General features: G+C 47.2%; 1 protein-coding gene and 1 long non-coding RNA gene across 9 annotated transcripts in view; one reads left to right on the top strand and one right to left on the bottom strand.

The window, feature by feature from the left end:
- Positions 1 to 21,500, top strand: part of LOC146337101 (tropomodulin-3) — a 48,887-nt gene extending 27,387 nt beyond the window's left edge. For 4 of the 8 annotated variants that reach the window (XM_084817083.1, XM_084817082.1, XM_084817085.1 and 1 more), the window contains 7 exons: positions 5,118 to 5,240; positions 7,847 to 7,936; positions 10,078 to 10,208; positions 10,298 to 10,405; positions 10,960 to 11,103; positions 12,850 to 12,994; positions 18,601 to 21,500. In XM_084817083.1, the coding sequence (XP_084673209.1) occupies positions 5,118 to 5,240; positions 7,847 to 7,936; positions 10,078 to 10,208; positions 10,298 to 10,405; positions 10,960 to 11,103; positions 12,850 to 12,994; positions 18,601 to 18,635 (776 nt within the window). In that variant the 3' untranslated portion in view covers positions 18,636 to 21,500. Of the gene's footprint in view, positions 1 to 5,117; positions 5,241 to 7,846; positions 7,937 to 10,077; positions 10,209 to 10,297; positions 10,406 to 10,959; positions 11,104 to 12,849; positions 13,256 to 14,808; positions 14,960 to 18,600 lie in introns of those variants that run through there. The other 4 variants (XM_084817081.1, XM_084817080.1, XR_014785348.1 and 1 more) reach the window with 3 other exon arrangements.
- LOC146337100 (uncharacterized) lies at positions 18,611 to 26,940 on the bottom strand. The gene is made up of 2 exons (XR_014785351.1): positions 26,778 to 26,940; positions 18,611 to 18,734 (listed from the first exon to the last, which is right to left on the bottom strand). It is a non-coding gene; the product is annotated as an uncharacterized LOC146337100 (long non-coding RNA).
- Positions 26,941 to 27,301: the final 361 nt, after the last annotated feature.

The following is a 27,301-nucleotide window of genomic DNA, read 5'->3' as shown; positions in this document are numbered from 1 at the left end:
AGAGGAACCTCCAAGAGCTCACTTGGCCCGCTTCCCAATCATGAAGTCATTGTTTCCAAAGACTGGAGATTTATTTTTATTTTTTTTACACTTGGAGTGACTGAACAATAAGCTTAAGTTTTTAAAGTATTTGCTCAGTACCTGGAAAGGAATCTGGAGTTTTCTCCAAACAGAAAGAAGGGTGGGTCTGAACAAGTGAAGGCTTGCTGTTAGCTCCTGGGAGCCAAGTTTGCATTTGCACCAGGGTCCCTTTCTGTAGCAGGGAGCAGCTACACCAGACCATAATAGATCTGATTGCAGCATTTGAAGGGGGGGGGGGGCGCTAGCTGTTTGTTTCATAAACATTCAGCCCAGGCCTGTGCTTACTTATTTGGAAGCAAGTCCTACCAAATTTGGTGGCACTTACTCCCAACTTAGGTTGGCAAATGATTCATTTTATTTTAATTTTTTTTTAATTGAAAGGCTGTATTTATTTTAATAGAGGGAAGAAAATGGAGAAATCCCGGGGGCCTATAGAAAAAGGATGATTGTAGTACTTTTATATTGGCCCAATATAAAAGTACTACAATAAACCTTTTTCTGTAGGCCCCCGGGATTTCTCCATTTTCTTCTCTCTATTGTTTTTTCTTGTACACGGGCCTCCCCTCCTCCTCTTATCCTTTATTTATTTTAAAACAGCTTTCCTGTTGCTCATAACCACGTCTGAATCGGCTAGGATTGCCATCTTTAGCCAAAGGAGACGATGCATGGCAAGTGTGTTTAGCGGTCGTCTGGTTTGTTCGTTGCATTGAAAAGCAGCCATGGGAAGCTGCGCATTTCATGTGGGTCGGGGGGTGACACAGAGGGGTGCTTAATTTTTTTCTTTCTGTTGCTTTTTCCCCATTCAGAATCCCCTCCCCAAGTTCTTTTTCCACCTGTGGAAAAGCAGCCATCCGGTGTTGCTTAATCCTTCCCTGCTCCGGCTGCTGTGCTGCTCAAAATAGCCTCACCCCCATCCCTCTCTGCTGCCAACTGCTTTTCTGCCCCTGGTGAGAAAGATGTGGTGAAAAGATGCACCATATGTTTTCCACCAGGGGCAGAAAAGCAGTTTGCAGGTGTGCTGGGGTGGGCGGAAGGAGACCATTTTGAGCAGAATAACAAGCTGGAGGGGGAAGGCTTAAGCAGTCTCATGCGCCCATGGAATTTGCAGCCTCTGATGGCTGCTTTTCAGTTTAAAAACAAAACCAGCCGGAGACTGCTGTGTAACATTTGGTTTGACCATTGGGCTGCAGTCTTAAATACACTTAGCAGAGAGCAAGCTCCACTGAACACAGCGTGATTTACACTTACGTAAGAATGCATAGAATTGTGCTGTTAAGTGCTCTCCCAGCAAGGGCTCCGTCACTTCTGTGTTCTTTTCAGTGGCTACCCTGTTGCTAGTGTTTCAAGAGGAAGGGGGCCACCTCCTGAGGTCTGCAAGAACCTGTTACCCTAGCAGGGCTGCTGCTGTTAATTTTCCTGGAGCATCTGAGAAGGCCAGAGCAGTGCGAGATAACACTGGATGTATGCAGTTTGGTCAGAGCCACTACCTACACACACACACACACACACACACACACACACACCCTGAAGCTGACTTAGAAAGGTAGTAATACAAACTGTAGTAATACAAACTCCCTGGAAAAGACCCTGATGCTGGGAAAGACTGAAGGCAAAAGGAGAAGGGGACGGCAGAGGATGAGATGGCTAGATAGCATCACGGATGCAATGAATATGAACTTGAGCATGCTCCGGGAGAGAGCGCAGGACAGGAAGGCCTGGCGTGCTATGGTCCATGGGGTCACGAAGAGTCGGACACGACTGAACGACTGAACAATACAAACTGGCCCAGTTCGCACATCCCAACAACCCCGTTTTTAAAAAAAATCCTGGGTTGTTGTGAACACAGCAGCACATTGGTATGGATATAACGCTCCATCCCAGGGTTGTTTAGCATGATGTGTGAACCAGGAACTCTGGCTTGTCTCTCCCCTGGCAAGCCAAAGTTCCTGGTTGACACATCATGCTAAGCAGCCTAGGGACAGAGTGTCCCTGGGTTCTTTAGCCGCTCCCGCTTGCAGCGGGAATGATCAGGGAGTGTGCATCGGCACGCTGCCATGTGTCCAACAACTGAGGGTTTTAAAAAAGCCTGGGTTTTGTTCCGTGCAATCTAAGCCACTGTTTTCTTCTCCAGCAAGAACTGGGAGGGGAGGCCAATACCTCTCCATACGTGTTTTCTGTGCAGAAAGTATATATTATTAACAGCAGCTGTTTTATTCAATAGAAATGGTCTTTGGTGGGGCTGTTCAGGTTAGGTGCTTGGAATAAATTGATGGCACGGTTGTTACGCTTTTGCAGGAGCATTTTTCGAGTACACAGCAAACTGCTCTGCGTACAGTATTTCGAGCCTTTGGAGAAGCTGGAATACTTTGGCTGGGAGAGAGAAAGAGGGGGAGATGGGGCAGTGAGAAGGCGTTGCAGGGGGAGCCGCTTCCGTCCTTTGTGTGCATTTCTTCTGCAGCGCCAGGTTTAATTGCGGAAATGAATGGACAGGAAAAGTGCAAGATTGGGGGCTGGCAGCTGCTCATGGGAAAATATCCGGGGTTCCCTCCTTGGTGCACTCGCCATTTTGTTGCTGAAGGGTGACAGCATGTGCATTTTGAGTAAGTTGCCTTGGAGGACCGTTTGGCAGAGCCCATTCTGTTTTTAGTCATCTGGAGCCTTTCCTTTTGCGGACCACGTAGAATAACACTAAGAGGAAGGAGCAGCAAAGCTATTGTGAAGGCTGTTATCGGACACAGAAGAGGGATCAGGAGAGAAGGAAAGAAAAGAGCGTGCAAGGTATAGCTGCCGTCTTCATCGTGTTCAGATTTGGATCCTCTAGGAACGTAGGAAGCTGCCTTATACCGAGTCAGGCCACTGGTCCATCTAGCCCAGTATTGTCGACACGGACTGGCAGCGGCTCTCCAGGGTTTCAGGCAGGATTCCTCCCTAGCCCTACCTGGAGAATCTGGGGATTGAAGCTGGGATCTTCTGCATACAAAGCAGGTGCTGTATCACTGAGCTACGGCCTTTCCCAGAGCTCAGCGGTAGAGCAGGGACTTTGCATGGCAGAAGGCCCCTGTTCAGTCTCCAGCAGCTGCCTGAGCCCCTGGATAGTTGCTGCCAGTCAGAGCTGGATGGACCGATGGTCTGGCAGTAGAAGGCAGCATGTGTGTAGGTCAGCCTTCTCCAACCTGGTGCCCTCCAAATGTGTTGGACTGCAGCTCCCATCATTCCCAGTCTGCATGGCCAATGGGTTTTGCAGTCCAGTGTATCAGGAGGGCAGGTGGTGGGGCAAGGCTGGTCAGAACGGAAGAGCCCTGCTGGATCAGACCAAGCATCCATCTAATCCAGCATTCCGTTCACACAGCAGCCAACCAGCTGCTCACGGGAAAACCACAAGCAGGACAGGAGTGCAACAGCACCCTCCCACCCATGTTCCCCAGCAACTAGTGTCCATGGGCATGCTGCCTCTGATTCTGGAGGGAGTACATAGCCATCAGGACTAGTAGCCATTGATAGCCTTCTGCCCCATGACCTTGTCTAGCCCCTGTTAAAGCCATCCAAAGTGGTGGTCGTCACTATGTCTTCTGGAAGTGGATTCCTCCGTTTAACTGTGTGCTGTGGTGTAGATGCTGGGGATGAGCCAGAGCTCAGCAGCAGAGAGCACCCGCTTTGCATGCAGAAGGTCTCCCAGTTCAGTCCCTGGTAGCTCCAGCTCAAAGGATCAAGAAGCAGGCGATGGGGGAGGCCTCTGCCGGAGAGCTGCTGACTCTTGGAGTGGACAACCTTCCCTAACCTGGTGCTCTCCAGACGTTTTGGACTACAACTCCCATCAGCCCCAGACAGCATGGCCAGTGGTCAGGAACCTTGGGAGTCATGGTCCAAAACATATGGAGGGCACCTGGTTGGAGAAGGAGAAGGCTAGTCTAGGGCGGAGATGGGGTTTGAATCCATGCTATGATATCCAAGTCCTCGTTCTCTGTGCCATCGAAACACCATCCCCAGAGCCCTCTGCTGGCTTCCAGCATTTGCAACATTGCCGAAAGGGGTTCAGATGTCATGAAATGTTCTACCTTATTGCTTTATTTTGAAAGATCAGGGTTCGCGCTTGCCCAGACTTGTGAGGACATGAGAGTAAATGCAAGACAAACAAAATCAATTGGAAAAGAGCTCTGAAGGAAGGCTGACAGCTGTTTCTGCAATTCCCTTTTCCATGGAAGGGCTGCAGCTCAGTGGTAGAGCACCTGCTTTGCCTGCAGAAGGTCACAGGTTTGACCCCTGGCATCTCTCCGAAATAGGGCTGGAAAAAGTCCTGCCTGAAACTAGGGATGTACAGATTTTATAGAATCCATACCGTCTGTGTTTCCCAGATTGTCAGGTGCCTTTTGTTCTGTCGTCCACTCATTGGCAGAATCGAATTTTTTCCCATTTCCCAAATTTGCGCAAATCCAAATTTGTGCAAATTTGCACTTGCAAAAATGCGTAAATCCCCCCCAATATGCAATGCCCCCAAAATGCGCATTTTCATGCTTCAGCCTATGGGGAAATGCGTATTTTCAGCTGGTGTTTTTTAATTTTACATATTTTTCTACAATTAAATTCCAGAAAATAAAAAACAAAAATGGTCGGCAAGTCTGCAGAATCTGTGCAACTCAAGAAATTTCAGGGAAGGCCTGGTCCCCAGGCTATTTCTTTGAGGCCTTCTACAGCTTAAAAACCAAATGGCTATCTCCTCTTGTGTGTCCAGAGAGCTTCCCTCTTGGAGAAGGGTTGCTTCCATTCCTAGCGCTGAATGACATGGGAACCCGGTTATCACTGTAGGTGGCTGGCTAGCTAAAAGCCTTGTAGCATCATCCCCATAGGAGAGGCTCCAGATAGCATTGCCAGAGAGCCTCATTCTTAGCAGTGTGTGTTGGGGGTGGGGGGGGGGGGAAGAAGCATCTTTGTAAGCTAATGCTAAGTGGAGCTTAGCAATCTCAAGATTAATCCTATAAACTCTAAAACACCGAGCACTGATCCTATCTTAAAACATTTCTTCCCCTTCATTTGAACAGGGAAAGTTTTTATCCCCAAACAGAAGCCAGTCCAGTCTTACACAGAAGAAAAGGTGACTCTTGATCCAGAACTGGAGGAAGCATTGACAAGTGCTACAGACACTGAACTCTGTGACCTTGCAGGTTGGCGGGTTTTTTGATTGTTTGTTTTGCTTTTTTTAAAGCACACATTTCCTTAATATATACATTTCCCACTACCAGTCTTTTAGGGTGTTGAGACCTGGACCATTTAAAAATAAAATAAGGTCACTCCATACTTCTTAACATGAAAAATTAGTTTTCTGTGTGCCCATCACAGTTTCCTTCATCAGGTACACAAAAGTCCTGCTGAAGTACTCACATGAATACACTTCTTTAAACGGCCATGTTCTGGTATCTGGGAACCCTGACTTAAGCGAGGATCCCCCTATGTGTGTGCATAGGTGCTTAAAGAAGTGTGTGCATGCATCTGTGTTGTGCACACCTGACATGTTCGCTGCAGCAAGCACATTTGCCTTGCAAATTGCAAGGTTGCTCTGAGTACAGCATGGCCTCTCCTGCCTACTGCTTTTGCAAAACACCTCTTCATTAGGGCTGTTCCCTATGCCCTGTGCAAGGGAAGATCTGGAAAAAGTTCAGGGGTGGAGTGTTTACTTTATATGCAGAAGGTCCCAGGTTTAATCCCTGGCGTGTGCATGCACGCACAGTTAAATGTTCAGGCAGTAGGCAGTGAGAAAGACTTCTCCCCGCCTGAGATCTGGGAAAGCCCATCAGAGTAAACATTCCAGGGCTACATGGCCTGACTGTAAGTAACCAGGGCCGGCCCAAGACATCTTGCTGCTTGGGGCAAAGGACAAGATGGCGCCCCCACCCGTTCCACGTACAGAAGCCAGCTAGACTGGCAGATAAACCTTATTTCAACATGAGTGGTGGGATAACATCCTCCACCATACTTGAGCCAGTAGTCTAGTTTAGTGGGCCCATAGTCAGGCCATGTGAAATGCATAGATCTGTCTTCCAACAGAGGGAAACGGCTGGGGCACTCAGATGGGATGGGAGGGGCCATAGCTCACATGGTTTGCAAGCAGAAGGTTCCAGGTTTGATCCCCGGCATCTCCAGATAGGGCTAGGAAAGAATCATGCCTGAAACCCTGGAGACCTACTGCCAGTCCATGTCAACGACACTGGACTACATGGTCCGATGGTCTGACTCGGTGCAAGGCAGCTTGCTATGTTCCTAGGAACAGCTAGGGAGCTGCTGGTGCCCCTAGCATCTGCCACCTGAGTGAGCGATCGCCTCACTCTGCCTCATGGTAGGGTCGGGCCTGTAAGTAAAGGTGTTGTGAGAAATCAATTTAGGGTCGCTCAATCTAGCAAGAGCCCTGCTTGATGTTATAAGAAAAATTGAGGCAGGAGGCCTGACTCATGTCGAGCAGGCTCCCATCCTGATGGCACTCACATGCACACGCCAACCCCCCTTTGTTTCCACTTGCTTGGTACAGAAAAGGGGCTCCTTCCACACAGAGCGGCAGAAAACAGGGCACCTTGCCTACGGAGGGAAGCCGCTACCGGAAACCTTTTCCTCCAGGGCACCACCTTTTCTGCCATTCCACATGGAGGGAGGCGGTCTCCGTGCAGAGAAGCGGAAGACAAAAGGGGACGCGCTTCATTTCTGTGCTGGCCGGGAAGGAAGGGCAGCTCTCTCCTCTGCAACTGGCAGAGGAATGCAGCAGGCTGGCAAAGAAGGGACAGGAGCACTCAGTCCCTTCCCTGCCTAGTGTTGGTGTTCTGGTCAGGAGCTTCCGGGCCTCAGGACAGCCAAGTAGGCCGGACGTCGCAGCATCTCCGAGAGCTCCCAGTGAGCAACGTGCTCCAACAAGGCCGTGAAACCAGACTGAGGCCTTTCATGCTTCAGTGCAGAAGGCCCCTCCTTGACTCCGTCCCCTTCCTACAGAGTGGTGAGGTTTAAAGGGCCAAGGCTCTGGCCTGGAACACTCCTCCTTTTCTCCAGGAGCTCGTGTCGGCTTCCGGCATTGGCACACCGACTCCGTGGATCATGGAGCTTTTGGAGATGCGGGTGCTGGCGCTAGGCTTGGGTGCCGCTGTTGTTCCAGGCTTGAGGGTCTTGGGCTCGGGGGTGGTCTCTAGCAGCTTGGGCTTGGAGATCTCTGGGTCTGCAGCGATGCTCAGGTCTGGTGCATCCTCTGTTGGTACTACTGGTTCCTCAGCCTCTGAGACTACTGGAGTCCAAAGTCATGATAGTCAACCCACTGGGAATCGGGGACCCTTGAGTGTTCTTATGGCTCTTGAAGGGCCCTCCCAAGGGGTTTTAAGGTTCGAGTGGAATGCTCCAGGGGGGCCAACTTGTTTTGGGGTCAAAGAGTACTTGTGCATCCTAAAGTATAAGGAAGCCTCATGTCTCCGTATGCCTAAGGGGCCCACCAGTATGTTGCCAAGAACCCACAAACAGCTCTGCTGGATCAGAGCAACGTTCTAGTCAACGCCCAGGAGCAGCACAAGTCCCTGTCCATGCCCTAAGCCAGTGTAGCCAGTGGTGATGGGTGATGGGAATTGCAGTGTAGCAACATCTGGAGGGCCACACGTTCCCCACCCCAGTATAAAAAATAGCAGCAGTAATAATGACTTTCATATTTGGGAAATTCTGCTGCAAGCTCACGTCTTACGCAAGTTAAGCGGCAGACCTCAAAACCTAACTGTATTTTTCTTTCTTTCTTTCTCTCTCCTGATAGCTATTCTTGGAATGCACAACTTGATAAGCAACTCCCAGCTGTGTGACATCATAGGAAGCAGCAATGGTGTCGGCAATGAAGGTTTCTCGAGTGGGTATTCACGCTGAAAGTCTAAATAAAACACTGTGGGCCAGTTCACATGTAACGGGGGCAAATTGTGGGTTACTTAGCCTACAATTTTCTGCGGAGCATGCCAGCCATGAGCCATGGCAAGTCATAGGTTAATTAACCCACAATTTGCCACTGTTATGTTCAAACCAGGCCTGTGGTTTCGATCCAACCCTGCATTCTGTTCTTGGCCATTGGGTAACTTGGATAAGATGATATAAGCTGTAAGGTTTTTATAGTGAACATGTGGAGACTTAAAGAACATACGGTGGTCTGCTTAAGTGCAGGTTTGGGAAATAAGGTTATTATTGGCTATAAACTTCCCACTACACTAAAGTCACTTCTCCTAGGAGACTTGAGTAATGTGGTGAAGAAAGATCATCACAAGCTGCTGCTGCTGCTGCTTCTTTCTTTTTTTTCATGTTTGCTTATTTATTCAATTTATGAATCACCCTATAGCTGAAGCTCTCAAGGAAATGTACATAATGAAAGGTACAACAATAAACCAGTAATAAAACCAGTAATAAAATGCTTTAAAAATATTGTTTTAAAAGCAACAACAAAATTTAGCATTTGAAAGGGATAAATAGCTAAAAACATAGAGCAGATTATTTTAAAATGCAGCAGGAAACATATTAAAAACAAAGCAAACGGAGTTAAAAAATACTTTTTAAAGGCCTGAGAGAATAAAAAGTTCTTTGCCTGGCACTGAAAAAATCAACCAAGTAGACGCCTCTGTAGAGAGAGCGTTCTACCATTTGGCCCGTTCACAAGTAGCTACCCTCTAAATCTCAGTGTGTAGAGGCACTCAGAGTATATTATTTGCAAAATCCTGGAAGAAATAAGAAAAAATTTGGCAAACAACATAAATGGCTAAACGTACATGTTGTTTAAAAACTGCAAATATAAGAAATATGTAAATCACTTCTGGAAATATTGAGTTAGATCCAAAGGCTCTCTTCCTCGGATGGAAGGAAGGAAGAAGGAACCTTTTGGCTCTTATATAAGTCACAAGCTTTTGGATGTGATAATTCTTTTTCAGTGGCCTGGTTCACATGTAACGAGAAGCCACGGTGCGCGAATTTCCCCGGGGGTGGTTTCATCACCATTGCGGCCGCCATTTTGAATATTCAGGGCACAGAGGGAGCCCGCCACAGCTTCTTGTTATGTGCGAACCCGGCGCCAGTGGGTTGTCGGGGTAGTTGACAAGCCACCCACAGCCCTACAACAGCCCATGGTTTGGGGGCGGTTTGTCATCCACCCCGACAACCCACCCTCACCAGGTGCACATGAAAGAAGAAGCAGCAGTGGCAGCTTGGATTGGCAACTTGATACCCATGGGTGCTGCAGCCCACCGTAGTTAATAAGCCACAGTGGGCTGCGGTGGTCATGTGAACCAGGTCATTGTGTACATTTAAGAGAATTTGATAAGAACCAAGATGTCACTTCAAAATGATTTCCTAAAGCATGAAAAAGCTGCTGCTTCACCCGAGCCTGCATTTAAGGACTAGCACTGGTATTGTTTGTGTCAGGGTGGAAACTGAGCCCATAGAGCCCCAGAGCAGTTCTGATTCTAAGGAGGAACAGCTATCCGTGGGAGAGGAGCCAGCTCGTCCCTCACAGGCACAGCAGCTGGCTGAGATTCCTCCTGCCGGCATTCCTGAGTTAGATAGTGATCCTAGCAATGAGAAAGTGCGGGAATGAGGCTTGCTAGATGCTCGACGCAGATAGCGACGAGCGATGGAGGGCTACGCCGGAAAGGAGGCGTAGCGCCCATTTGGCGCGCAAGCAACGGCCGCCTCCCATGGACCCAAGGGAAAGAGGGAGGATCTCTCCCTAGCCCATAAGTTCTGGGTCTTCAAGTGACTCTCTTTCAAACAGGGATCAACTGCCTATTCGAAGCTTAGGCCACTCTGCTGTTCCTTGCTTTAGTCGCTGGTGATTAGCATCTGAAAGAGTCATTAAGTTGTAAAAGGATTAAAGCTTTGAAAAGAATCCTTTCGTCTGTGTCTTGAGTTGGCTATTGGAGTCTACTGAAAAAGGCCACCAGGGAGCTCCTGACAGTTTGTGATGTAAGTGATAAATGAGTTCATAGGATGTGTGTCCCTTCTCTGTTAATTCAGATGTAGTCAAAGGCGAAAAGATGGTCCCGGTCTTTGATGAGCCACCGAATCCCACAAATGTAGAGGAGAGTTTGCAGAGGATTAAAGAGAATGATCCTCGCCTGGTTGACGTGAACCTGAACAACATTAAGGTAACTGTCGAGCGGGTAAGAGTACAGAAATGTTGCTTTCGAGAGCCGTTTTCATATTAATGGTGTCGTCTTTTTTATTTTAATTCGAGAACATTCCTATTCCAACGCTGAAAGAATTCGCCAGGGCATTGGAAACAAATACCTGCGTGAAGAGCTTCAGCCTTGCAGCTACTCGGAGCAATGACCCCGTTGCTGTTGTAAGTGTTGTAACCCACCACACAGGGCTGTTGTTGTGAGGATAAAATGGAGGTGGAGGAGGATAATGTAAGCCGCTTTGGGTTCCTTGCAAGAGGAAAAACAGCGGGATAGAAATGCAATAAATAAATAAATAAAAGTGAGAGACTCAATTTTGCTACTAGTGACAGCTGGGAGTGAGGGAGGCCAATTATAGTAGCATTATTAGTATTAGTAGTATTTATTGCATTTCTGTATCGCCCCATAACCAAAGCTCTCTGGGCGGTTTGCAGAAGTTAAAACATTACGTACAATATAAAAAGTTTAAAATCCATTTACATAAAAGCACACAGACAATATAAACAAACAACATCTAACTAAAAACAACTTTGAACTGTCAGTCGTAACTAAAGACACATCCAGGACCGAGAAAAACTCATCATGTGCCGCCAAATGCCTGGGGAAAGAGAGAGGTCTTAACCAACACTTCTGAAGGGGACCAGGTTGGGAAAGATTGCTGTGTTCTTTCTTGGTTTCCATGCTGCCTTATTTCTTTGATGCTCCTTTGTGTTTCAAGGCTTTTGCGGACATGCTGAGGGTCAACAGAACACTGACAAGTCTAAACTTCGAATCCAATTTCATCACCGGAGTGGGCATCCTGGCACTGGTCGACGCACTCAAAGAGAACGAAACCCTGACCGAGATCAAAATCGATAACCAGGTAACAGTGACTTCTTCTTTCTGCACAGTTCACACTACGGATCTAAAGATAGGCTGGCTAAGGGCCAACACATTGTTTGGAAACTAGCTCTGTGAGCTCAGGGAGAGAGTTGCTGGGTGGGGAGGGCTGTAGACTTCTTTTTTTTTGCAAAGAGCTGCCACGTCTTTCTGCCATGATGCTGATATAATTGGAAAGCGCTTGTGATGTGGTGCAGGTGTTTAAAAGGAAAGAAAGGTCAAAGGGCCACTGTGGTGTGGTGGTTAAGAGAGCCAGTGTGGTGTAGTGGTGAGAGTGTTGGACTGGGACTTGGGAGATCCGGGTTCTAGTCCCCACTCAGCCATGTAGTTCACTGGGTGACTTTGGGCCAATCACTGACTCTCAGCCTGACCTACCGCACATGGTTGTTGTGAGGATAAAGTGGAGATGAGGAGGAGGAGCGTGTAAGCCACCTTGGGTTCCTTGCAAGAGGAAAAAAGGTGGGATATAAATGTAATATTAAATAATAATAACAACAACAATAATATGCCCCTAAGACTTGTCAGTGCAAGCCCCTTGGGTGTGAGTCTAAGGAGCTCTTTGGAATTCAGCCATGGTGTTAGAGTTTATCTACTTCAGTGTTTCTGGAATGTTCTATGAATGGTCAGGCCTGAATGGTCAGGCTTGAAAAGACCCTTAGAGAGGAGGGAGGGAGGGAGGGGGGGAGTGAGTACAGAGCGGGGGGAGGAAAAGAGAGAGAAAGAAAAGATGGTAAAGGGGGGGGGAGGTAGCTCCGCCCATTTTTGGTTCTCATCCCAGCCAGTGCCAGTATGCAGCCTCCGACAGATTACCCTGAGGGCATATGTCCCTCGATGGGGGGAAAAGGTTTCCCAGCCTTGGTATAAAGCATGGGGGGGGGGGGTTAATCACATGATGAAAATTTATCACAGCCCTTAATGTGTCAGGATTGATTCTGAGCATATAGAGATAGTTAGTAGTTCAGATTCAGAAGGGGAACAGCCAGAACTGGGGGAGGCATCTCCCCGAGCGAGTTCAGATATGGATAGGTGTGCTTCTCAGGATGCTAACACCCAGATGGCTGGGCCTGAAGGCGTGCCCCCCCCCCCCCCCGTGAGAACCCAGGAGGAGGAGAGTGCGGGATGTGACCTGAGGGATGCTAGACTGCGGCGCAGAACGAAGAGGGAAAAGTTAGAGGTGGAGCTCAGACGGTTGACCCAGTTGGCGATGCATGAGGGTCGACACAGGGGAGCATCACTGGAAAGGAGAGGGATCCTTCCCTAAGTTCTTCCAGCCAGCAAGTCGAGTTTCAAACTGCTGGCAACATCGTAGCTCCCATTTGGATCCCCGTTGCCATTCCTTTGTAGCCGGAGAGTCTTTTGAGGACTTGCATCTGTAATGAACCTGTTGATAGTGAATTAAAGGCATGAGACTGAAGCCTCTCTTCTTGTGCGTGTGCATGAGGAAGGAGGGGGCCAAGAGAGCATGACCTAATGATAGTGCAAGACAGCTTGCCTTTGAGCTGGATTGCTGTCTTTGGTTTGGCTGTTCTCTAAGACACGAGAGATCATTGCCACATATGCCGTGCAGTCTCGCCTCGGCTGCCTGGGACAAGGCACCCCCCCAGCTCCCATCTCGGCTGTGCTCCTCCTGATCCACCATCCTCTGACTGTCAGCAGCCCTACTTCGAGACACCCTGTCATTGCACATGGCCGGCGTCAGCTGGTTTCTGATGACTGCTGATTTCCACAGAGGCAGCAGTTGGGGACGCCTGCAGAAATGGAGATTGCCAAGATGCTGGAGGAAAACACAAAGATTCTTAAGTTCGGATATCACTTCACACAACAGGGACCACGAACCAGAGCAGCGAATGCAATTACAAAAAACAACGATTTCGGTAAGGTTATCTCTGCTACAAAGGGAGCTTGGTTGTTGTTACTTTGCATTCTAATAAGAATATGCCCATCACCAGGAATTGTAAGTAAAGTTGCTGCTTTTAAAAAAAAAAATCAGGCCTCCTCACTTATTTCTTTCAAATATTCTCAACTTCACACGAGGACATAAGAAGAGCCATGCCAGATCAGACCAAAGACCTATAAAGTCCAGTATTCTGGTCCCACAGTGGCCAACCAGTTGCCTGTGGGAAGCCCACAAGTAGGACGTGAGTGCCACAGCACCCTCCTGCTCACATTCCCCAATGACTGGTACATAGAGGAATTGGGGCTGTTCACACAAAACGCCAAGCCATACTCAGTGGTTGAGTGTGGGTTGTTTTGAACCGTGGGTTGTTTGTTGAAACAACGTGGTTTAGCGTGTTGTCTGAACACAGTTATGGTGGCTTGTTAAGCATGCAGTGTGGCTTAGTTTCTCGAACAAGCCACCTTGAGAACCCATGGTTTGTTGTTGGGTTGTTCAGGGTGGTTAACAAGCCACACTGCATGGTTCACAAGCTGTCCTGGCTCCATTCAGACAACATGGTATGGAAAAAGTGCTGCATTCAGACAACACGCTAACCCACGGTTCAGTAAACAACCCACAGTTCAAAACAACCCACACTCAACCACTGTGTGGGTTAGCATGTTGTGTGAACAGCCCCATACTATCTCTGATACAGGAGGTAATATACAGCCATCATGACTAGTAACCATGGATAATCTTATCCTCCATGAATGTGTCCAATCTCCTTTTAACACCATCCATGTTGAGTGGCCATCACAGTAGCGAATTCCATAGTTTAACTAGGTGTTGTTTGAAGAAATCTTTAATTTCGTCTTCTATCCTGCAGGTTCATGGGATGACCCCAGGTTCCACTACTATGCAAGAGAGAAAGAGAAACTTCTCTCTATCCACTTTCTCCTTATCATAGGATCAGATTTGTGGGGATTTGTTTTATTTATTTATCTTTTTATTTCTATACTGCCTAATAGCCGAAGCTCTCTGGGTGGTTCACAAAAATTAATTGAATGGAAACCATTGAATGGGAAATCCTACCTTATCTCTTTGGTGGTGGGCTGAGCCACTTTGAACCATCATATCTCAGCTTCTTAAACTGAGACATGCACAGGCTTTTGCTCATGCACAAAGCTTTTTCATTTCTCCCCTTGTCGTGAGCCATGATTTATACCAGGAAGCCTCTAATGAAGCACAGTTTCGCATTTCGGAACAAACCAGGATATTAAACCAACTTTAAATTGTAGTTTAATATTCTGGCTTGTTCCAAAGCTAGTAACTGTAGTTTCCCATCCGGGTGACACAGGAAACTGTGATTAATTAGACACTTCTTTGCTTAGTTACAGCTCGCAGCAAAGGGGCTGCGTGTGCAGGCAAAACACTCGTGCCTATCATGGCTTAATAAGCGGAGAGATGATCATCCAGAAGCGGCCAGTGAATACAAGGCATCTGTGGGAAGGAGCAAGGCCGGCATCAAGGGTAGGCATTGTTGGGCACCTGCTGAAGGCCCACATTCCAGCAGAAGCCCACTGACAAGAGCCGCCTGGACTTGCTCCTTCTCTTCTGTTTATTTCATTATCAAGAAGCCTCCCTTCTTGTCTTAAACGTTCCTGTTCTCCTCCTGCCCCTAATCCCAGCTATTATTTTTCATTGCTGGAGGTTCTATCTTTTATTATCTATTGATACCTTGCTTTCTTCTTCTTCTTCTTCTCCTTCTTCTTCTCCTTCTTCTTCTCCTTCTTCCTCTTCTTGCTTTCCTAGTCTGGCGTATGGGAGTAAAAATTTCTGCAAATTCCCTTTCGTCTCTTCAGCCCTGAAGCTTCTGAAGCAGGTTATTGGAAATGCCCAACTTGGATACTGAGCAATGCGAGAGAAATAACTTTAAAAATCTAATATCTATGTCTCTGTATGGGTGTGTGCATCTTTGCTCCGTGTTTTTATTGGTCTCTCCTGCATGCCTATTTTCATTCACCAGGGGCCTAAGCTGGAATTCATTTCTAACTGCATGATTAGCTAGGATCATAAACCATTCCTAATCAAAATACTGTATAATTTTTTTCTAAAACCAATTTCAGATTTGGTGGTAGGACACACCTCAGAAGTTGCATCAATATTTTGACAGCAGAATAATTTGTCATTCTCTAGTCTTTTCCAACCTGATGGCTCCAGATGTTTTGAACTACAGCTCCCATCTGTCTGAGCCAGTATGGCCAGTGGTCAGGGATAGTGGGAGTTGTAGTCCAAAACATCTGAAGGGACCTGGCTTGGGGGAAGACTATTTTAAACTATGTGATCAGAGCCCATTGAGAGTACCGTGAGCAGAAGAAAAAAGACTGCTAGCATAGTCTTGTGTTCACCTAGTCCAAAAATTAGGGCTGTAAGAGATCTCTTCAAGAAAATCGGAGATCTCAAGGGAACGTTTTGTGCAAAGACGGGCATGATAAAGGACAAAGAAGGCAGGGACCTAACAGAAGCAGATGAGATTAAGAAGAGGTGGCAAGAATACACAGAAGAACTATACAGGAAAGATCTGAATGTCCCTGATAGCCATGATAGTGCGGTCACTGAACTTGAGCCGGACATCCTAGAGAGTGAAGTCAAGTGGGCCTTAGGAAGCATTAGTAACAACAAAGCTAGCGGAGATGACAGTATTCCAGCTGAGCTATTTAAAAACCTCAAAGGTGATGCTGTTAAAGTGCTGCACTCAATATGCCAACAAATTTGGAACACCCAACAGTGGCCGCAAGACTGGAAAAGGTCAGTTTACATTCCAATTCCAAAGAAGGGCAACGCCAAAGAGTGTTCAAACTACCGCACAATTGCGCTCATTTCACATGCCAGCAAGGTGATGCTCAAAATCCTACAAGCTAGGCTTCAGCAGTATGCGAACCGAGAACTACCGGAAGTACAAGCTGGGTTTCAAAGAGGCAGAGGAACTAGAGATCAAATCGCCAACATTCGCTGCATCATGGAGAAAGCAAGAGAATTCCAGAAAAACGTCTATTTCTGCTTCATTGACTACACTAAAGCCTTTGATTGTGTGGATCACAACAAACTGTGGCAAATTCTTAAAATGATGGGAGTACCAGACCACCTTACCTGTCTCCTGAGAAACCTGTACGAGGATCAAGAAGCAACAGTAAAAACCAGACATGGAACAACTGATTAGTTCAAAATTTGGAAAGGAGTACGACAAGGCTGCATATTGTCACCCTGCTTATTTAACTTATATGCAGAGTACATCATGAGAAACGCCGGGTTGGATGAATCAGAGGTCGGAATTAAGATTGCCGGGAGAAATATCAACAACCTCCGATATGCAGACGATACCATCCTAATGGCAGAAAGCGAAGAGGATCTAAAGAGCCTGTTGTTGAGAGTGAAAGAGGAGAGTGCAAAAGCTGGTTTGAAACTCAACATTAAAAAAACTAAGATCATGGCATCTGGCCCCATCACTTCCTGGCATATAGAAGGGGAAGAAATGGAAGCAGTGACAGATTTGACTTTCTTGGGCTCCAAGATCACCGCAGACGGTGACTGTAGCCATGAAATTAAAAGACGCTTGCTCCTTGGGAGGAAAGCTATGGCCAACCTAGACAGCATAGTAAGAAGCAGAGACATCAGCTTGCCGACAAAGGTCCGTCTAATCAAAGCTATGGTTTTCCCAGCAGTAATGTATGGCTGTGAGAGCTGGACTGTAAGGAAGGCTGAGCGCCAAAGAATTGGTGCTTTCAAACTGTGGTGCTGGAGAAGACTCTTACGAGTCCCCTGGACTGCAAGGAGGTCAAATCAGTCAACCCTAAAGGAAATCAACCCTGAGTGCTCATTGGAAGGACAGATACTGAAGCTGAAGCTCAAATATTTTGGCCACCTAATGCGAAGAGAAAACTCCCTGGAAAAGACCCTGATGCTGGGAAAGACTGAAGGCAAAAGGAGAAGGGGACAGCAGGGGATGAGATGGCTAGATAACATCAGCGATGCAATGAATATGAACTTGAGCACGCTCCGGGAGAGAGCGCAGGACAGGAAGGCCTGGCGTGCTATGGTCCATGGGTCACGAAGAGTCGGACACGACTGAACAACAACAACCCAATTAAAGAAGTGTTACTGATCTATCCATTTCTGTTTCTGAAGCATAGATGATAGACACAGGAAACATTGTCCGCATTCACACAAAACAGTAAGCCAGGATTCCGAAAAATCCTGGTTTATTGTTCTAGAACGATGTACTGGCTCATGCTGCCCATCCCTCCCATTTGACTCCTACAGCGCCAAGTCTGAAAGTTTTCATTCCCTCCACCACATTATGGAATAGCACGTTGATAAAACTCAAGATTAACGGCCATCTTCTGTCTACACAGTTCTCTGGCCCGAGCAAAAAGGACCAGAGAGTTGCATAGACAGAATCTGGCCATTAATCTTGAGTTTTATCAGATTTAAGTGAGTTTTGGCATGAATCTTCCCCATTACAACTGCGTGGTTTAAAAATGAAACAAGACATGAGGAATGAAGCACAGTACATTCCTCTAATGGTCTAATACCATGCTGTGTTCTTACCATCCCACAAATTCGTGCCAGTGTAATCTGTTTGCTGGGCTTTTGTGTAAACACCGTGTAAACACCAAATACTTTTGTGTAAACACCGTGTTTTGGGATGTGCTGTTGAGGTTGTGCTGGTGTAGCAAGGCTCTGGATCTGGCTTAAGAGTGCTAGATAACATCAAGTGGGTTTGCGGCCAGGGGAGGGGTGCCATCTGAGGAACCTTGTAAGGACGGAGCTTTGACACCCCTGGCCTAAGCAGCAGGGTCGGATTGTGTTTTTATCGGGGGGGGGGGATTTAACCACACCAACCCAGCCATTACCACATTGCAAGCTGTTCTTCAGGTTCAGCAAAATTTGGCGTCCCAGTTGCTGAGGTTAGGCCTAATGTGATGAAACGGGGAACGCAAAACAACAAATAGGTGCAGCAAATAGGTGCATCTAGCTATATAGTTGTACTGGCTCACAACCATAGGCTGCGATCCAGTGAGCCCTTTCAGGTGTATGAAGGGTGTGCAAGCATCTAGTGGGGGCTTTCATCTTTTGCGCCCCCCTTCCCACATTGCAATTGGTTTTAAAGCTCCTCAGAATATTAGGATTTGACTCACGGCAACGTCGGGGGTTGATCCAGAGAAGCGTGAACAGAGTTCCATTTGCACGGTGGGGCTTTCCCTCCTCACTGCAGCCACTGTGTCATCCCTCCCCACAAAATCTGCTGTTGAAGGTCAGGGGACTGTCTGGAATGGTGGGGAACTGCAGTAGGAGGGTGGAAATGGGTGGAATTTGAGAAGGGGTCCCCTTGGGCGAGCAGATGTGCCTCGTCGCAACTTTGGACCCTACCTATAGTAAATAAAGTGACACCCCACTCGGTGGTAGAATCCTAGGCCACAATCTTGTTGTGACGATAGCTCCTTCCAGCTCCTGACTATTAATGCACATCCTCCTAATAACTGAAACGTGATATAAACTTACACCGCTGTTGTGTGTGTTTCTCCCTCCCCTCGTGGGGCACAGTTCGCAAGAGAAGAGTGGAAGGAGATCACCAATAAACCTTCCCGCTGCCAGATGCGCACAGTGTGGAGAATTCGGAGCTCCTCGAGGTGCCTCTGCTCCGCTTGGGCTCCGGCAATCCCAAGATTTCTTCTTACCTGGGTAGAAGGGAAAAGACTGGAATCGCCATTCCTGTTGTGTGTTGTTCGTGGGTGTATTTTTTGTTGGTTTGTAAATTTATATCGATATGCGTGATATCCACACCATGTCTGCAACTTTGTAACCCCCATCCACCCAAGATCGGTTCTTGAAAACTCTTTCGTTCCAAAACCGGGGGGGCGGTCCTCCAGAAAAGAAAAATGGCCATTCTGAAATCTGTGGAGTAGCTTGCAATCATTGCCACATAATATGCAGGCAATGATCAGTGGTTTAAACCAGTCTTCCCCCACCTGGCACCCTCCGGAGGTGTTGGACTACAGTTCATGCTGGCTGGGGATTATGGGAGTTGTAGTCCAAACACCTCTGGAGGGTGCCAGGTTGGGGAGGACTGGTTTAAACCCATAGGGAGTAAGTTTTTCTGATAGGAAACCTGGAGTCGCTGTTTTAAGCACCAGGGCTTTGTATATTTTGAAAACAATGTTTTAGATGCTGGGGGCAGCACCGGGGGGGTGTCCTTCAACGGAAGAACAAAAGGCTTTGACTACTTACTTCATCCACCTTGTTTGTATGCGATGATGATGATAAATCAAGGTTCCAGCAGATACCCCTTTTCTCCGTAACTTTGACCATTTTTTAGAACGCTTTCTTGATAATGGAGATTAAGCTTGAAACTTTGTTTTTTAAGAGAAGATGATTCCACTTTAAGGGGTTCTTCTACTTTTTTACCTTCCTGGAGGTGAGCTAAGCTGACTAACACAGAGATGGGGTGCCTTAAGCCTACAGCCTTGGCAATTGAGGGTGTTTGGTTGGCTTGTATTTTTCTGTTAACTTGCAGAACCCGACATTTCAGCACTTTGTTCTGTTATGTCTGAACTGGATGTATTTATAGACCTCCCCCCCCGCCCTCCAGTTTCATCAGCATCATGTTGGTTTATGTTCCTTGGTATTTAAAGATGATATGTAGATAGAGAGCTATTGTTTAAATGTCAGTGATGGCGTGTCAGACTCATAGCTCCAGAGCCATGAAGCAGCGAGCTAGCATGGTGCAGCAGTCTACCGGGTGCTTTGGAAGCCCTATTTGTGTGGCTTGTTCTCATGGCGGCCATGTTGCGTATGTTCCCGGGGCTGTGCATTTTGACAAGCATGGCATAGTGCATTTTCTAGAAATGTCGCACATTCTACAGAGGCCAGTTTCCGCACCGTCAGGCACCTGACAGGGCTTGTGACTGAAGCACCTCAGCCAGGCCCATCAGCAGTGCTTGCCCTGAGCCAGCCAGCTGGGTTAGATAAGCCACCATTTTGAATGTCCCACAATGCCCTGGAGCACCTGGCATAGCATGCCACTAAGGCATTGTGGTAAAATTAAATTGACTCCACTTGGGGGTAACCGCTTTAATTTCCCACAATCCCCCAGGGTGACAATGGATTTGCTGGTACCTTGTGGGAAATTTTTAATGGCTGACCCCTGCTTCCAGGTAAGCCTACACCCAGAGGGGGTCCCCGACTTAGCAGGCCAAGGGCCCCCTCAACCCTGGAACCAGCCCTTATTCTGCAACATCCTTAACACGCACAGGAACATTTAGTCTTAAAACAGTTGCGGAGCACCTGGCAATTTGCAAATGAAGTGCACGGCTGAAATGCATGGGATGACTCCACAATATATGACCTGAGATGGGTATATATTGGAAACAAACCATCTGGCTAGGCCTATGCCATGGTGAAGGACATGGAACACAAGCAGTAGAACAGCGTATGGTGGACTGCACCCATTTTGTATATGGAATACGATTCACGAGTAACCTCCAAATCCATTTAGGTTCAGAGTTCTGTCTTCATAAAAACTGGATAACAAACTTGCCCCCATTTTAAGCATGGCATTTCTTTTCCTTCATTTACCGCAAAACATTTTGACTGGGTTCACTCATGTGTGGGTGGTTAATAAGCTATGGTGGGTTATTCACCACCCCTGTGCATGCTGCCTGATTTCCCTAATTCCCCCGGCCAGGCATGCCTTGTCATTATGTATGAACCTGGCAAGGCTGGGTGGCTGGGGTGGTTAACAAACCACCCAGAACTCACACTGTGTTGTAGGGTTGCTTGGTAGTTTGTTAACCACCGAAGCCACCCAACCTCGCCGGGTTCGGACGTAACAAGTGAGGGGAAATCAGGGGGCATGCCCCCGGCATATGCAGGGTGGTTACTGGAGCCATTGTGGCTTATTAAACAGCCGCGTTTCGTGCGAACTGGGCCATTGACTGCTATTTGACAAGCATGAAACTAAATTGCACAGGACAGAACAAAAGGGGGTGATGCAAGCATCTCGATTAAAGATAGAAGTGTTGCATACATTCTCATAATCACTTGGTACTGGACTCTGATTTGCTATTTTTTTTATAACATTACCTCTTCAAATAAGGATGAGGAATGGCATACATTTTATCTGGAAGGGAGTTCCATTGGAATCTGTGGGACTTTCTCCCAAGTCAATGCACTGAGCACCTGAGCAAAAGCTGTGCGTTCCTGTATAGGTCAGAGCAGTCTTCCCCAACCTGGCACCGTAATAGATATGTTGGACTACAACTCCCATCATCAGCCATGTAGTCCAACATGTCTAGAGGGTGGCAGATGTGAGGAAAGCTACTATAGGGCAAAAGGATGTTTGCATTCCAACTTGATGCATGTATGAACCATGTTAATATTTTTGCTTCTGCTGTCCCCACCTAAGAAATCCTTCTTGGTTAGTTCGTTTAAAAAAAAAAAGAAAACATTTGCAAACCAAATCTATTTTATGTACAACTTTAAAAACAATCCCTTCAGCAGCCGCAGCAACAAGGCAAAAATGGCCCTGGTATCAACAAATGCATTTGAAAAGTTCTAAGGGCGTAAATATGATGTAACTATTTAAAATATTGGCCTGAGTTATTCTGAAAAAAAACCAAAAATTACACAGCTCCTTTTCTCTTTCTTTCTTTCTTTCAACTTTTTACAAAAGGCCTTTCAGATTTACAGCATGCAAGATGCTGGATAGACCCAGTTCTGCTAGATCACAAAAACAGGGTTCTGAAAGACCTGGAAGGCCACAGTGAATGGCAGGCATGCTGATAGGGCCCAGGGAGTGCAAACTCACAGGCCTGATTTACAACGTGTGGTGTATGTTTTTTATTTTTATCCTACAAGTTGAGTGCCCATCCTCTGCATGCATATATAGGGTTATATCCAGTAGTAGTCACTTTGCTGGCGGATCATGTCCGCCAGCGGAATAGGGAGGGAGGCAATTTTCAGCCATTCATCCTCCTCCCTGCAGGTCCGCTCCCCACCCAATGCCCTCCCCAATCTGCTGTGGTGGGTCAGAGGACCCACAGGAGCAGATGTGGAGGGTGGGCACTGGGCTGCCGGGGGAAGGGCTGAAAATCCATCCGTGGAGCGGCCACCACTGGATTCAACTTACATTTAGAAAGGGCAGCAGTCTGCCCTTGGGTATGTTGTGTGCACGTGTCATTGGAAATCATGACCCATGCATGGGCAGAATTGCTCCCTGTCTCTCTCAAAAAGGTGGAGCTATACTACCTTGGCCAAAGCATGACAGCCGCTTGTACTGTATTACACTGTCCACAACCAGGAGTGGGAGGATCCACCCAGCACTGCTACTGCATCGCCTTCGTTCATTTCAGCGGGGCTGGTCTGGGAGCTCACATGTGCCACGTTAGGATCAACAGGGGTTGTGCATCAGCTCTCCTGGGTGGGTTGTTCTTTAATTTCTATAGTGCCTAATATTATTAAAAAGTTGTCAAAAACAAATCAGTCAATATTCCCCTCTGTTCTGTTGGGGCGGGGTGGAGTCGACATTGTCAGCTGAGCAGGATTTGTCGCATTTGACAGATCAGATTCTGGACTTGCTGGCGTTGCGACTACAAGCATGAAGAGTTTGGTTAACGACGAAGGAAAGAATTAAGATGTAACACTCCTTCACCTTCTAGAGCAGGGGTAGGCAGAAGGTAGATCGCTAGATGTTTTGGACCAATTCCCAGAAGCCCCTGCCAGCATGGCCAATCATCAGGAATGCTGGGAGTTGAAGTCCCAAATATTTGGAGATCTACCTTCTCCTACCCTTGCTCTTGATGCAGTGTGGGCAACTTGTGCCCCTTGAGATGATATTGGACTGCAACTCCCATCAGCCTTAGAAGGCATAGCTAATGGTGGTGAATGGTGGGAGTTGTAGTCCAACAATATGTGGAGGCCACAAGTTGTCCATCCCTCTCTAGATTTAACCGCCTGCATCGTGGTGGTCTGAGCATAGAAGCACCTAAAAACCAGTGGTCCGCATGGTTTGGTAGCTAGCTTGCAAGAGTCCAGCAACATCAGCATTGTCCAAGTAGGGAGAAGCAGGCATCCTTAACTCTCAACAAACCTGCTCCATCACTGAGCAAGGAGAGATCATGGAACTACTTAAGCCATAAACCAGTCCCTCTGAGACAGACGGAAGGAATATCTGCAAGGTGACATGGAGACGCTTTAACAATTCTGGTTGTGTGTGTGTATCTTTTTATATCATCTTCTATAGAAAATGAAGGCTTCTGAGTCGGGAACTATAATCCAATATGATTTTGAATATTTGGAAAACTCAAGTTCATTAAGCTTGCATTTAAGGGCACCTGGGCTGTAACTCTACATATGATGATGGTTCAGAAATCAATACAAAACTGGGCCGGTTTCCCAAGTGGTGAAGCTTTTGTGCCTTTTTTTTAAACAGTCTGATGAATGGTTCTTCTGGGTGCGGGGGACTGGTTTTTGTTTCAAAATATGCACTTGTCCTCATAATTAACCTCATATTTTGTTGATTGTCTTTAGGTTCCACTTTTAAGACTTTGAATAAAATATTTCCCTATTATACTACAAAATAATGTGCTTACACTTCATACTGTTTACAAATGTTATCTTCTCTTGTTATTTTTGATACAAATAATACGTTTGTAAGCTGCAAACTATAGAGTCTGTTCTGGCTGAAGTTTCTGTTGAAGAAACATGAACGGAAAAATATCAGAATGTCAGCACTGTATGCTGTCTTTATTGTAATAAAAGTATCCCAACGATAATTTTCCAAAGTATTTCCACAAAGGTTTTTTGGGGGGTGTTTTTTCATGTGGGGTTATTTCACATGATTTGGAAAGCAATCCTTTATCAGTCAGAAATTAGAGTTCAAGGGTCATTACAAACAAGACAAATGCCAGCATTTCTAGGCTTCCAGTACAGATTACCATATGTGTTTTGTTTTTTCTGAAATGCTTGAATTTTTTTTTATGATTTGTACCCTGTCTTTCTACCAAAACATGACAAGCCAGCTTACGCAATTAAAATTGATTAAAACAATACATTAAAGTACAATAAAAATTTAACAATTACAGAAAAAAATAAGACCTTAAAACAGCACACAGCCCAACAGACCCACTTAAATGTCCAAGGCCTTCTTGAATTAAGCAGGCTTTGACAGAGTGAAGCTAGCCTCCCTTGGAGGGAGTTCCATAGTCTAGGAGCGGCCACCAAAAAAGGCCCTCTCTCGGGTCACCACCCAACACGCCTCTGAAGTATTTACGTAGCCTATCACAGCAAAACAAAAAACAAAAACAGCGGACGCAAATGGCGGTGGCTACAGCGGCCGCCATTTGAGTCCGCTGTTTTTTTCTCCTTTTTTGCCGTGATAGGCTACATAAATATTTACATAGCCTATCACGGCAAAATACAGGGACGCAAATGGCGGCGGCTACAGCAGCCGCCATTTGCGTCCTTGCAGGCTGCCCAGAGGCCGGATGTCCGGCTGCGGGTGGCCCCGGCCGGCGGCTCCACAGAATCTCCGCGGAGTGGAGCCGGCCGGAGAGAATTTCAGGGGGAGGGACGGAGCGCCTCCCCCCCACCGCGAATGTCACTCTTCAAAAAGGTAAGTGACTTTCGTACATCCCTAGACATGAGCCAAAACCCTCAATCACACTATGATCTGTACCAAAACACTTGAGTTCAAACCACCACTCCTGGTTTGTAAAGATACCATTTCTGGCAAGAGCAGACTATTCACTATCTTTTTCTAGGAACAGTGACTGGTCGAGAAGTCTGCATCTCCAGGGAAGTAACGACCAGCCTTGTGAGGAAAATGGACAACTCAGCCTGTGTGTGTGTGTGTTTCTGTCTTGCTGACAGCCCACAGAGAGTACTCTGGCCTCTATGAAGGCCAGTTGTGGTAAAACCCATTCAGTTATTAACAAGTACATGATGTTCAGCCTCTTATGCTCTGAAGGATATTCTTTCCAAGTCCTCGCCTTGATATCTGATGCTTTGACAAGTTACATAATTTTGCTCAGAAACAACACAGAGTCTTGTAGCACCTTACAGCCTAGCAAATTTATTATGCCTTAAGCTTTCATGGACTAGTCCATGAAAGCATATGCCCTAATAAATTTGTTAATCTTTTTAAGGGCGCAATCCTATGGCCGCTAGTCAGCGGCTAGATGGCCATAGGACTGGTCAGTTTCCAGGAACCAACTTCAGAGCCTACGTTCCGAGGTCAGTTCCCAGAGAACTGCCTCCCTGTACCCTCCGCTGCTTCCTCGTAGGTGGTGCGGAATATCCCCGGGCTCCAGGCTCACAACAGCAGCACGGACAGAGACAAAACGGGGCATTTCCAGGGGCAGGGAGTGTGGAAGTGAAGGTACAACACTTCCTATGTGTCGTCCGGCCTCCCCACCCCCACTCCGAGGTCCTGCAGCTGACAGCAGAAATTGGCCTTCTAGCCACAAATGCAGGGCAGCTGGAGCACAGAGGAGAAGATGCCTTCCACACTCTTCCTGCCATGCATTGGAAAGGCAGGCGGTCACCTCCAAGTTTGGAGGCAGCCGCCTCTCCGCATAAGATTGCTCCCTCCAGCATTTTAAGGTGCTGTAAGACTTTTTTTGTTGTTTTTGCAGCAACAGACTTAACACAGCTACCCCTCTGGAAAAAAATTTGCACTGTTGAAGGCTGAGCTTCTCTACATGTGGGAGTGCTTCAGAATGTATTTGATTTTTTTTTAAATCCTCACTAGAGTGAAATAGTTTGATATATTCCTAAAAGGGTTTGAAAGGTACAGGGATTCCAAAAGAAGAGGGACAGAAGTGCTAGAGCAAGGGGGCAGAACTGAGGGCTAAATCCCCGCCTCCAGGGTTCCCCCAGGTAACCCCACCCCCTTCCCCCCAAATTACTGATGGTCTGATGGTTTCCCAGCTGTTGTGCAGTTTTTCCCCCATTGAAATGCCTCTCCTAAAGCTTAGTTACTGGCAGTAAATGCTTCGAGTTAAAATATGCTGTTTCCTGGCCCCAGCCCCTTTGCCTTTGGCCCCACCCAGCACTAGAATGCCCCCCCCCATCTTCTCCCAAATGGAATTTGGCTCTAGGGGTGAGAGGTTCTACACACCTGTTCTACAGTCACCTTGAAATTAGCCATGGGGTGTGAGCAGAGACCTCCCTGGAATGGCTAGATGAAAGCTACTGTTGCTGTAGTTAAGGCTAGTTGATAATGAAGAGAGAGAGGTGCAGTTTGTTTTCCAGCATCCGACTGCACAGTTTTGTTTGCTGTGCATCGGGATGGGAGCAGAGCTTTGCAGTGGAAGGTGGAACTGAACTGAACTGGAGAGCCAGGGATGCCAGAGAAATCCACAGTGGAATCAAATGAGTTCAGGTTTCTATGAATCTGACCCACATATTCTGCAGCGGACCTGCCTTTCCCAAGTTGCACGGATTCCACAGACGCGCGAACCAGGTTTTTTACTTTCCGGAATTTTATGCAAATGTATTCGTAGAGAAATACGTACAACTCAAAAAAAACACTGGCCAAAAATACACATTTCCCCCATATAGGCTAAAGCATGAAAATGCGCAATTTGGAGGGGATTTGCGCGGGGGAGGGGGGGAGAGATTTGCACATTTCTGCAAGTGCAAATTCGCACAGAGTTGGGAAACTGGGGTGGGGGGGCGGGGACCCGATTCTGTCAATGAGCGGACGGCAGGACGGAAGGTACCTGGCAATCGGCGAAACCCAGACGGAACAGATTTTACCAAATCTGTACATCCCTGCGTGAGAGGTAGTGCAGGGAGAGATGGGGGGGGGGTCCGCGTTGAGGCTGAGAGTGGAGAGGCCGAGCCCTGAGCGGTGAGCTGCTCGTTTTCCTCCCCTTCTCTAATATTCATGAACGGAACGGTACCCGTCACCTCCGCTTTGGGGGCGGGGGGTTAAGGAACTAGGAATCGTCTTCAGCCGTACGTAGCGCGGCTCTACACGCGCCTATCTCTACGCAACCCCTCTCAGCCGCCCGCAGGGGCACTTCCGGCCTGCTTTTCGCCTGCCAGCGTAGGGGGCTCCCACCATAGAGATTACACCGGGTAGAGCGGCACCGACTGAGCCGAACCCCGGCTAATGGCGGCTTCTTTGTCTTTTTACCGGAACTTCAGACTACGTCGCTTTAATTCTTCTATCTGTGTAGGAGGGCTTAAAAAAAAAGTGTTGGGTTTTAAAAAAAAAATAAAACGGACAGGGCCGCCTATG

The sequence above is a fragment of the Heloderma suspectum genome, chromosome 11 (genome assembly GCF_057233095.1).
Source record: "Heloderma suspectum isolate Gila_16-S chromosome 11, 16-S_ref, whole genome shotgun sequence".
Lineage (NCBI taxonomy): Eukaryota > Metazoa > Chordata > Lepidosauria > Squamata > Helodermatidae > Heloderma > Heloderma suspectum.
This window is presented reverse-complemented; position numbering and strand designations above follow the sequence as displayed.